Source organism: Cryptomeria japonica, chromosome 10, assembly GCF_030272615.1.
Source record: "Cryptomeria japonica chromosome 10, Sugi_1.0, whole genome shotgun sequence".
Lineage (NCBI taxonomy): Eukaryota > Viridiplantae > Streptophyta > Pinopsida > Cupressales > Cupressaceae > Cryptomeria > Cryptomeria japonica.
The window spans coordinates 697,483,537-697,496,378 of NC_081414.1; the positions used below are offsets into that span (position 1 = coordinate 697,483,537).

The following is a 12,842-nucleotide window of genomic DNA, read 5'->3' on the forward strand; positions in this document are numbered from 1 at the left end:
CATATCTAACAAATTTTTAGTGGATTTCATATATTTAGCTAAGCCTTCCATGCTGATCCATTTTTTGTTTCTCAATGTTTGTAATACTTTCATGGTGTTGTTTTTGTTATAGTTTATTGCTTGAGATGCTTGATAACAAAAAAGACATGAATTTGGTATAACTGGACAAATTTTAACAATTTTATCTAGCTTTAATGAGGCATCTATAGGTATATATTGAATGCATATCATCATTCAAATTTATTGTTTTCATATGACTAGTTACTAGATAACTAATGTATTAGACCTAAGATTATGCATTAATTCAAATATTTATTTTGTTGTAATATATTTAATTATTCAAATTTTTTAGAATCAAAATACTATTTCAATATTAATAAAAAATGAATATCTCGTAGAGCTTAGAAAACAAATATAATGTTGAAAATGTCCATCTAGATCCTTACAAATACTTACATGAAAATATATTAATTATTATAACTTTAAAAATATTTAAAACTCTCTACTTAATAAACATTTAGAAACATGTATATTCCTCATCAATTTAATACTAGAACATCATAATAAAACTCTTACAATACACTACACAAATCATTTGAAAAAATAAAAATAAAACATTATAATAATAATTTATATCTTATCCCAATACTAAACCAAATCAAAACTTTATTCTAATTTGATTTTTAAATAATAGAACAATGTAATAATCTATATTTATTACAATATATTAAACAGAATTCTTTAATTTTCCTGTGTGAGACAGACATTGTGTTTGAAAGTCAAATCTGCTATTCGTCAATAAATAAAATGACTTAAATCACACACAAAACTTGTATTTCTAAGTTTAAAAGTGTTAAATACTTAATATGTTGCTTAGTCTGTGTGGTCTAAAACTGATCCTAATAAAGAAGTCATTTTATTTCTGCCAATGGAAATATAACAAGAACAGAAAGAGCCTACACATAGTCACAGCAAATCTGAAGCTTTCAGAACCAAATAATTAGTGTGTTTTGGCCACGTCTGGAATATGGAGTGGGTATTTTGGGGTTTGGCGGCCTTTTGTGCAGGTTTAGTTTGGTTTCTGCTCAAGATTGCAACAACGATATGGTGGAAGCCTCTACAAGTGAAAAAGTCCTTTGAAGCTCAAGGAATCAGTGGCCCTCCATACAGGTTATTCTATGGGAATTTACCAGATATATCCAGAATGACCGATGAGCAGAAGTCCAAACCCATGGCACTCTCACATGACATATTCCCTCGAGTTTTCCCCCATTTACATCAGTGGAGCAGAAAATATGGTACACTTGTATTCTGCATTTTTTAAAGTATCTGGTGTTTCATTAATCATATTATTGGAATTTCTGCCTAGTACCATTGATAGTTTTGCTGGGGTGTTGTTGGAACTTAGAAAAGTTGCCGATTAAGGAGAAGATGCAGGATTCTGGAGACCCTATTGATTAAGTAAACTTGTTATATGTGATATATAGGTCAGGATTTTATTTTCTGGTTTGGGCCGAATGCCATATTGGTTGTTCCCCACCCCGAGCTTATTAAGGAGATATTGTCCACTAAATTTGGCAACTATCCAAAGCCTCCGAGTAATCCCCTTTCAAGACAACAGTTGGGAAAGGGACTTGCGGGGTTGAAAGGTGAGAAATGGGCTCAGCACAGGAAAATCATCAATCCTGCTTTCCATATGGATCTATTGAACGTAAGGCACTCAATGTCTCTATTTATATCCTAAATTAGAACCAAAATGATCCGATTCACAGAGAAATCTACCAAGTTCCTACTGATAAATAAACATAGATTTACTTTGCATATCAAATGTCTGAAAACTTCATTAGGGTTGATTGTTGGGCCGACATCCAATCAAGAAGGATAAAGCCCTCTTTTCAAGTATGCAGGAACTGTCCATTGGACCTTTACTATTTTCAGAGAGCCAAAGTGAGACCCCTGATTAGGTTTAATCTCCAGGCTATGTAAATCCCCAAGCATCCCATGACCAAATATTTCCCTGTAGAATATGTCACCATTGCAAAATTTTGCATTTGGGCGTTATAACAAGAATTGTTTGAGTGTTTGAACCCTGATTCTCTTCCCAGCTGATTTTAAGAAGCTTCTAGTCTTCAATCTTGTAGCCCACTCTTAGGGATGTTCAGTGCAGTGTCATATTGCTTAAGGCCGAATATTTAAAATAAAATAAAATTGCAATCTAGTTTGTTCATCTCTGATGAAGAATTAAGCTAGTGATACATCCAGGATGCCCCCACTGCCCTGTTTTGGTATACCTTTAATGAAGGGTTAATGCCAGTGCAAGACCCTGGTCATATCTTAGCAGAGGGAACATTCTGTGTGGTGTTTTTCAAGCAGTCAGAAAGAGATACATGGGAGATCGAGTAACTACTTATAAATTTTTAACAATATTGACCTTGTAAATATATGATTTCTACAGTTCATAATGTTGACGTACATAGCTTCAGAGATCAATTAACTCACACAGTTGATTCCTAAAACTATGTACGTCAATACTGACCTTGAAAAAAAAATTGAATGTAAAAAAATTAATGTTATGATTTAATTTTCTTACTACTGGATAGGAGACCTTGCTCTCTTAAATTGAGATGCCTTGGCTGGTGCTTTTTGAATAGCAGTACTCTGTTCAGAACATGACTGCAAAAAAGAGCCTTATCTGTTAGAATCTATTCATATTATTTTGCAAATACATCTCTATTTGATATTTATATTCAGAATTTCATTAGAAGATATCTATATTCAAAATGTCAGAAACTTATATACTTCAATCATACTATTTCTTTAATTGCAGGGGATGATTCCAACAATTGTGAAAAGCGTTGCCAATATATTGGATGGATGGAGTAAATTGATATTGTCAGGTGCATCGGAAATTGATGTGCAAAAGGAGTTCCACGATCTAACAGCAGATGTTATTTCCCGCACAGCATTTGGAAGCAGTTATACAGAAGGAAAACATATCTTTGAAATGCAGATCAAACAGACGATCCTTGCAGTTGACTCACGTCGTAGTGTTTATATTCCAGGTTTCAGGTGATCACAAATTTTAGTTTGTGATGTAAAATTGTCAATCTTAAATTGTCTCTCTCCTTTTTAAATGAGAGGTTTTCCAATATTTGTCTCTGTTGAGAGTTCCACTGATTTTTCAACCATATCATACCATCTCAAATCCCTTTGGCCCTCAAGAGTTATGTGCATTTGGTAGTGTTCTTGGTAATTTAAGAGGGTTTATTCAGATCTATAACTTCTTTTGATTTCTTAAATTGATACATAATGTCTGAGAGTAACTCTTTTCACCAGGCAACGTTGGAATGTGGAGAAAGAAATAAGAAGATCCTTAAGAAAAATTATAGATGGCAGGGAAAGGACTGCTATAACAGAAAAATCAGGTCGATATGGTGCCGATCTGCTTGGGTTAATGATGTCTGAGAGCAAGGAGCAGGGTAGAGTCAATGTAACAAGTAATGGAAGCCTGAGTACAGAGGAAATCATTGATGAATGCAAGACTTTCTACTTTGCTGGTCATGAAACCACATCATTACTGTTGACATGGAGTATAATATTGTTGGGCATACATCAAGATTGACAAGAGCGAGGTCGCAGAGAAGTGATGGAAGTATGTGGAAAAAACAATTATCCAGATGCAGACAGCTTAAGTCACCTCAAAACTGTAAGGGAAACCACAAAGCATTTTGAAATTAGTAAAATAATAAATTAGGGTAAGGGCCATTTGCTGGCTTTAATAAAATCAGGACTGAGATTCGGATTCAATTGCAGTATTTTGAATGTCTCATAAAATATTGTATGAACGTTTTGTAGGTGGGAATGATCATAAATGAGGTCTTAAGACTTTATCCACCTGCACCGCGTATGTTGAGAATGGCACGTGAGCCAATGAAACTTGGGAGGCTCTGAATTCCTGCAGCCACTCAACTTATGATTCCGATCCTTGCAATTCACCATGATCCTGCTTTGTGGGGAGACGATGCCAAAGATTTCAACCCAGGGCGATTTAGTGAAGGAATTGCAAAGGCTGCAAAGCATCCAATGGCATTCATGCCCTTTGGTGGAGGTCCAACTATATGTGTGGCCCAAACTTTTGCCTTGTTGGAAGCAAAAATAGTTTTGGGAATGATTCTGCAAAAATTTTCTTTTGTGACTTCACCATCTTATACTCATGCTCCTATGCTTTTACCTACTCTGAAACCTCAATATGGAGCTCGGCTTATCTTCCGCATGGACTGTGAATAGTACTACCTAGAATTTCCTCAAGTGTATCGAAATTTTTATTAGCATTATATATTTACTGTAGTATAAATTCACCATCAAATATTGTAGATGTTGAATATGTTGGAAATTAAGATTAATATTTTGTAATAAAGCTATCATAAATTATTTAGCTAGTTTTGTGTTAGCTATTATAAGCATTATAGATTTAGATTTGTGTTAGATTTGTGCTAGTTTTGCGTTAGTTATTATAAGCATTTGCATCATACATTATCTCAAATTAATATTAATAATAAAATTAATTAATTTTGATGTTTATTAAGTATTATAGTTTTTACAATATTTGTATGTATTTTTCAATTTGATATTAAAGCTATGCGAAAAATAGGAGAGTAAACAAGAAATATAATTTTTTATATTATACAAATTGATGACATTGAGAAGGTGAATCAACTAGCATATTAGACAAATAAATGGAATAATGTAGTAATGTTGTCAAATCTTGTGTCGAGGTGTAAAGAGGTAAACAACCATAAAATATTTTTTCATAAATAATAAATAGGAATAATGTACATCAATTTTTTATTATAATATTCATGTCATAAAGAGGAATAATACAATTATAAGAGCATAAGGTAAATTTACATCAACAAATGTGTACATTGATATTATATAAATAAGAAGTCTTTAGTCACTTCAAACTCCTCTCCATCTACAAACTGTGAGATGAGAATGTGGTCCAAGCTTTTCTTCGCTCAACCACAAAGTGGAAGCTTCTTCAATGCTCTTCATGTAACAAAGAGCTCCCAAATTTGTGTGAGGTATACAAAATTTTGGAATCAATGGGTGGGATGAAATCCTAGTGCAACATGATGTAACTAACTAACAAATCATATATGAAAATGCAATCCCTAACATCATGATATGGAAGAGAGTAACAAAAAACAATCATCTAGTATCAAATGATCAATAATAGCTTGAGAAAGTATGAGATGCTCTAGAAATTGAGAAGCCCAAAAGTTAAGAGACTATTTCATTTACATTTGGTCACATGTCCCCTTCAAACCACTCATTATGATATCGAGTAGGTAGCGTTTATCTAAATGATCCTAGAGTATGACAAAGCTAAACCCAAACTTATATTCAATTTTTCATATTTTTGGAGACCAATAAAGTCATTACATAAAATTAAGGGTAAAACCTATAGCTTAAATTATCATTTATTGATGCCTCATTTTGTCTAAATTTTAGGAGCTCATCTTTGGATGTTATATGTGGTCGCTAAAAATAAAGTTTTCTATTTGAGATGGTTAAATTCAATTCGAGATTTTCTATTTATAACAAGTGTCACATAGTGGCGAGTATTGTTGTCATAGTATTGTAATAAAAATATTTCTTTTAATTTTTAATTTATTTATATTTTTGAATTGTAATAAAAATGTGTCTAATTTTAATTATTATATTTTTGAATCACTGTTATTTTAAAATATATCAGTATAATACATTTATGTAATATTAATTATAACTCTTATTTTAATAAAATAATTTATTTATGAGTAAAAGTACAAAGTTGTGTCACACTTTTATAAAGGAAATGTTCAATGCCGATTCAACTTTTTAAATTAAATCAATAGAAAGTGAAATATATGTTTTGAATTTTAAAATGACGTAAACTAATAAAATTTATATTTCTTTGTCTATTTTAAAAGTTGAAAAGTTGTGTGTGCTAAAATATAACTCGTTTCAATTCCCACCACTTTTTTTCTTAACTATTTATCCAAATTAGAAAAATATTATATCATCTTGACATAGATTCTTTTCTCTACTGCATCATATTTTAGAAAATCCATTAATAGATCTATAAAAGGGTATTTTTACATTTAAAAAAAAATTATTTATGAGAGTAGGAGTTGTTGAAACATCAAATTTTTATTGTTTTTGGTAATTAGACGCAAAGTGGCATAAAATATACCTTCAATAGACATTTCCAATTGGAAAAGTTGTGGCCCATATATAACTTAGCTATAATGAATCTATATATATATTTTTATAATTATAATTATAAAAATAAAATTAATTTTAAATTTAATTATTAATTGTTAGTGTAATATTATATTATTTTTCATGTTTATGTAATGTTAATTATAATTGGTCTCAATTATATAACTATTAATAATTATCAAAATGAAAATAGACATTTTTTGAATAACTTGATGAAAAATATTGAAATTTTTAATTTAAAGTTATTGTATTATTTTATATATATTAAAAAAAAAAATTATAATTTTCAAAAAGTATTAAAAATTGAATGATTTCAAAAAGATATATAAAATACATTTATAAAAAATACATATAATAATTAAGAGTTTTTTAATAAAAATATGTATTTAATTTTTCATTTAATTTAATTTAAACTAAATCGAATTATATTATCTATATTTTGAGATAAAAAATTTATTACAATTTATATATCTATTTAGAAAAAATATTTTATTTACAATATTATAAATAATAAAAAATATAAAAAATTATTTAAAATAGACACCAAATTTTTAAACCAATCGTAGCGTAGATATAATCACATTTGATTGGTGCAAACTAATTGATTAGTTGGAATTGAATGAATGTAATAGTATTGCCTATGACAAGTACTAATAAATTCTCAAAATTAAATTTTATTTCATGTATTAATACAATATAATAATAAAAATAATAATTATAGTTATTGAAACAAATTGTTTGATAGTTTTAAATATTGTTTTAGATTTAAACAAAAACAAAATTAATTATTTATTACAAAGCATTTATTAATTTAAAGTAAATAAGTGACAAGTTTATCTATCCCCTTATTTTATTCTAATAGATCAATGCATCATTAAAACAAAACAAAACAAAAAAAAATGTAAGAAAGAAAGCCATGTCACACTCTTAACACTGCACCACTTCTTGTCATTGTAAAATGAGTAATAGGCACTTCCAATGCCATCAATTTTTTATAAAAAAATATTTTTAACTCTTATAAGCGTACTGGGGAGTCGTGTCAAAGTAGATGATCTTTTTTCATTTACCCATCTTATCTGTTTGCTACTTTTCACCTTTGACCAGCGATAAATGCAGACATATTGTGGGAAGAATTAGTGTAACATCTATCTCAAAATTTGCTTTTAACCATGGTTAAAAAGGTAATAATAATTTGTATTTCTTATTGACATATTAATCAAAACTTTATTCTCATTTTATTTTTAAATAGTAGAACTTTGTAATAATCTATACCTATTACAATATATTAAACAGAATTATTATTGCACGAAACAAAATTCATTGATTTTCTTGTCTGAGGCAGATATTGTGTTTGTAAGTCACATCTAAGATTTGCCAATAAACATGTCGTTTTATTTCTGTAAATGTAAATATAACAACAACAGAAGGAACCTACATTTGGGCAGCATACACATAGTCGCAGCAATCTGAGCTTTCAGAACCAAATAATTAGTGGGTTTTGGTCACGTCTGGAATATGGAGTGGGTATTTTGGGGTTTGGCGGCCTTTTGTGCTGGTTTAGTTTGGTTTCTGCTCAAGATTGCAACAACGATATGGTGGAAGCCTCTGCAAATGAAAAAGTTCTTTGAAGCTCAAGGAATCAGTGGCCCTCCATACAGGCTATTCTATGGGAATTCTACAGATATATCCAGAATGACCGATGAGCAGAAGTCCAAACCCATGAGACTCTCACATGACATATTCCCTCGAGTTTTTCCCTATTTACATCAGTGCAGCAGTAAATATGGTACACTTGTATTCTGCATTTTTTAAAGTACCTGGTGTTTCATTAAGCATATTATTAGAATTTCTGCCTAGTACCATTAATTGTTTTGCTGGGGTGTTGTTAGAACTTAGAAAAGTCGCCGATTAAGGATAAGATGCAGGATTCTGAAGACCCTATTGATTAATTAAACTTGTTATTTGTGATGTATAGGTCAGGATTTTATTTACTGGTTTGGGCCGGATGCCAGATTGATTGTTCCCCACCCCGAGCTTATTAAGGAGATATTGTCCACTAAATTTGGCAACTATCCAAAGCCTCCCAGTAATCCCCTTGGAAGACAACTGTTGGGAAAGGGACTTGTGGGTTTGAAAGGTGAGAAATGGGCTCAGCACAGGAGAATCATCAATCCTGCTTTCCATATGGATCTCTTGAAGGTAAGGCACTGAATGTCTCTATTTATATCCTAAAATAGGACCAAAATGATCCAGTTTATAGAGAAATCTGTCAAGTTCTTAGAGATAAATAAACCTAGATCTACTTTGCATATCAATTGTCTGAAAATTTCATTAGGGTTGATTGTTGGGCAGACACCCAATCAAGAAGGATAAAGCCCTCTTTTCAAGTATGTAGGAGCTGTGCATTGGACCTTTAACATTTGCAGAGAGCCAGACTGATTCCCCTGATTAGGTTTAATCTCCAGGTTATGTAGATCCCCAAGCATCCCATGACCAAATATTGCCCTGCAAAATATAGCTCCATTGCAAAATTTTGCATTTGGGCGTCATAACAAGAATTGTTGAGTGTTTGAACCCTGATTCTCGTCCCAGCTGATTTTAAGAAGCTTCCAGTCTTCAATCTTGTTACTTAAGGCCGAATATCTTAAATAAAATAAAATTGTAATCCAGTTTGTTCGTCTCTGATGAAGAATTAAGCCAGTGATGCTTCTAGGATGCCCCCACTGCCCTGTTTTGGTATACCTTTAATGAAGGGTTAATGTCAGTTCAAGACCCTGGTCATATCTTAGCAGAGGGAAGATTCTGTCTGGTGTTTTTCAGCAGTCAAAAAGAGATACATGGGAGACCGAGTGACTACTTAAATTTTTTAACAATAGTGACCTTGTAGATATATGATTTCTACAATCAACATGGTTTCAGGAATCAACTGTGTGAGTTTTTTAATTAAAAACCCACACAGTTGATTCCTGAAGAGAAAAACAAAATTCAAAGTAGAAAAATTAATGTTATGATTAAATATACTTACTACTGGATAGGAGACTTTGCTCTCTTGAATTGAGTTGCCTTGGCTGGTGCTTTTGAATATTAATACTCTGTTCAGACACATGACTGAAAAAAAAAAAACCTTCTCTGTTAGAATCTATTCATATTATTTTGCAAATACTTCTCTATTTTGATATTTATTTTCAGATTTTTATTAGAAGATATCTATAATCAGATAATCCGAAACTTATATACTTCGGTTATACTATTTCTGTAATTGCAGGGGATGATTCCAACTATTGTGAAAAGCGGTGCCAATATGTTGGATGGATGGAGTAAATTGATATTGTCAGGTGCATCGGAAATTGATGTGCAAAAGGAGTTCCACGACCTCACGGCAGATGTTATTTCCCGCACAGCATTTGGAAGCAGTTTTACAGAGGGAAAGCATATCTTTGAAATGCAGACCAAACAGATGATTCTTGCAGTTGACTCATTTCGCAGTGTTTATATTCCAGGTTTCAGGTGACAAACTTTAGTTTTCTGAGAGTACAATTGTCAACTTTAAATTGTGTGTCTCTTTTTTAAATGAGAGGTTTCCCAAAAGTTGTCTCACAGTTGAGAGTTCCACTGAGTTTTCAAGTATATCATACCATCTCAAATGCCTGTCTCTAAAGACTTATTTGCATTTAATAGTGTTCTTGGGTAATTTAAGAGGGTTTATTCAGATCTATAACTTCCTTTGATTTCTTAAATTGATACATAATGTCTGAGAGTAACTCTTTTCATCAGGTTTCTTCCTACTGCGAAGAATAGGCAACGTTGGATTGTGGAGAAAGAAATAAGAAGATCCTTAAGACAAATTATAGATGCCAGGGAAAGGACTGATATAACAGAAAAATCAGGTGGATATGGTGCCGATCTGCTTGGTTTGATGATGTCTGAGAGCAAGGAGCAGGGGAGAGTCAATGTAAAAAGTAATGGAAGCCTGAGTACAGAGGAAATCATTGATGAATGCAAGACTTTCTACTTTGCTGGTCATGAAACTACATCAGTACTGTTGACATGGAGTATAATATTGTTGGGCATACATCAAGATTGGCAAGAGCGAGGTCGCAGAGAAGTGATGGAAGTATGTGGAAAAAACAATTACCCGGATGCAGACAGCTTAAGTCGCCTCAAAACTGTAAGGGAAACCACAAAGCATTTTGAAATTAGTAAAATAATAAATTAGGGTAAGGGCCATTTGCTGGCTTTAATAAAATCAGGACTGAGATTCGGATTCAATTGCAGTATTTTGAATGTCTCATAAAATATTGTATGAATGTTTTGTAGGTGGGAATGATCATAAATGAGGTCTTAAGACTTTATCCACCTGCAACGCGTATGTTGCGAATGGCACGTGAGCCAATGAAACTTGGAAGGCTCTCAATTCCAGCAGGCACTCGACTTGAGATTCCCATCCTGGCAATTCACCATGATCCTGCTTTGTGGGGAGACGATGCCAATGATTTCAACCCAGGGCGATTCAATGAAGGAATTGCAAAGGCTGCAAAGCATCCAATGGCATTCATGCCCTTTGGTGCAGGTCCAACTATATGTGTGGGTCAGAATTTTGCGGCGTTGGAAGCAAAATCAGTTTTGGCTATGATTCTGCAAAAATTTTCTTTTGCGACTTCACCTTCTTATACTCATGCTCCTGTGCTTTTACCTACGCTGAAACCTCAATATGGAGCTCAGGTTATCTTCCGCATGGAATAATATCTGAGAACAGTACTGCCTAGAAATTCCTCTGTATTGAAATTTTAACTAGCACTATATATTTTCTGTTGTATAAATCTGCAATCAAATATTGTAAATGTTGAATATGTTGAAGATTAAGATTTATATTTTGTAATAAAGCTATTATAAATCATTTTGATATTAGAGTTATGGAAAAAATAGAAGCAGAGTAAATGTACAAAATTATCTCAAATTGTTGTGATAGCAGTTGTTGATTTACTACTCAAACTTGTTGCTTTAATGTCCAATTTTTTTGACAACATTGCACCAATAGTTGTGACTTTAGTACTCACAATTGTTAGAAGTACAGTTGCCATTGTACCAAAAGATCGATCTGTTAATGCCCGATACAACCACTAGACTTATAGAATCCACAGGTGGCGGTCGAGTGTTGTGTTGCACAGCATAAGGAGACCAAAGGCGCACACCTTGCAACAATAATTGACTGAAATGTACCCTTAATTGTAAAAAGCAACCAATCATGTGATGCCACATCAGCTGCACAATTATGGGGGCGCTTATGCACAACTATTGGTCTCACCTTTTTTGGGGCTGTTTTGGACACCTTGGCAAAAAGCATGCCGATACGACATTATATTTGATGATGTGGCCTTGAAACCTTAGTTATGTTGGAATGTGAAGTCCAAATTGGGTTCTCATCTAGCAATGGTTGAGTCATCTTGGATTCTCATCTAGATATGGTTGAGTTAGGAGACTTACTATATCTAGTAATTTTTACATGTGTTTTACATGTAGATGTGCGAGCCATACTTACTATATCTAGTAAGTTGTTTTTAGTTAGGACTCTGCAACTGGTTGTTTTATGTTGTTCGAAGTCATGTTTTTGTGTATTGTTTTAGAGATTGTTGTGACTCTATAAAATTCTTGAGAATCAATACGAAAGATTTTTTTCATGTGGTTTTTTACTGGTATATTTTTACCAGATTTTTTCATGTAAAATCTATGTTATGTGCTATTGTACTTCTTTGCAATTTTTTGCAATTGTTGATTTTCTTACAAGTTATAAGAAGAGGACTTGTCAAGTAAGTTGCTATAAAAAATTGGGAGTGATTTGAAATTTACATGTAGGATTTTGAGAAGTGTGAAGTTAGGGTGTTCAACTACAAGATCCTCTCCCCTAATGTTGTCAAATCTTGTGTCAAGGTGTAAAGACATAAAGAACCATAAATATTTTTTCTTAAATAATAAATAGGAATAATGTACATCAATGTTTGATTACAATGTTCATCTCATAAAGAGGAATAATACAATAATAAGAGCGTAAGATCATTTACATTAACAAATGTGTATACCATATAAATAAAATGCCTTTAGTCGCCATAGACTCGGAGCCATCTACAAACTATGAGACGAGAATGTGGTCCATGAACTTTTTCACCCAACCATGAAGCAAAATCTTCCCTGATGTTCTTCATGTAACAAAGAGCTCCCAAAATTGTGTGAGGTACATAGCACTTCAAAATTGATAAGTGGGATGAAATCCTAGTGCAAAATGGCGTCTAACGTTTCACATATGAAAATGGAAGTCCTAACATAATAATATGGCAGAGTAACAAAAAACAATCATCATCATCTATCAAACGATCAATAACAGCTTTGGCCAAAGCATTTTAAGCCAGCTATTGGCATGTGAATCCAAATTGAGATCTACCCTTCTCTATTTTATCCATATTGGACACTCACCCATTAAACATAGATAATTCCACTACATGAAAGATGAAGATAAACATGTTTCCTAGGAAGGTACGTGGTTGGAAATTTAAAACTTATCTCATAGGAAATTCAAGCAATGT

General features: G+C 32.4%; 1 protein-coding gene and 1 pseudogene across 1 annotated transcript; both read left to right on the forward strand.

Moving 5' to 3' along the window:
* Nucleotides 1–946: 946 nt before the first annotated feature.
* LOC131066646 (cytochrome P450 734A1-like) lies at nucleotides 947–4,366 on the forward strand (annotated as a pseudogene).
* Nucleotides 4,367–7,581: 3,215 nt separating this feature from the next.
* On the forward strand, nucleotides 7,582–11,276 carry LOC131066648 (cytochrome P450 CYP72A616). The gene is made up of 5 exons (XM_058001462.2): nucleotides 7,582–8,050; nucleotides 8,240–8,463; nucleotides 9,530–9,771; nucleotides 10,039–10,432; nucleotides 10,582–11,276. The coding sequence occupies exons 1-5, from the start codon at nucleotides 7,780–7,782 to the stop codon at nucleotides 11,005–11,007; spliced, it is 1,557 nt and encodes a 518-aa protein (XP_057857445.1). The 5' UTR covers nucleotides 7,582–7,779; the 3' UTR covers nucleotides 11,008–11,276.
* Nucleotides 11,277–12,842: the final 1,566 nt, after the last annotated feature.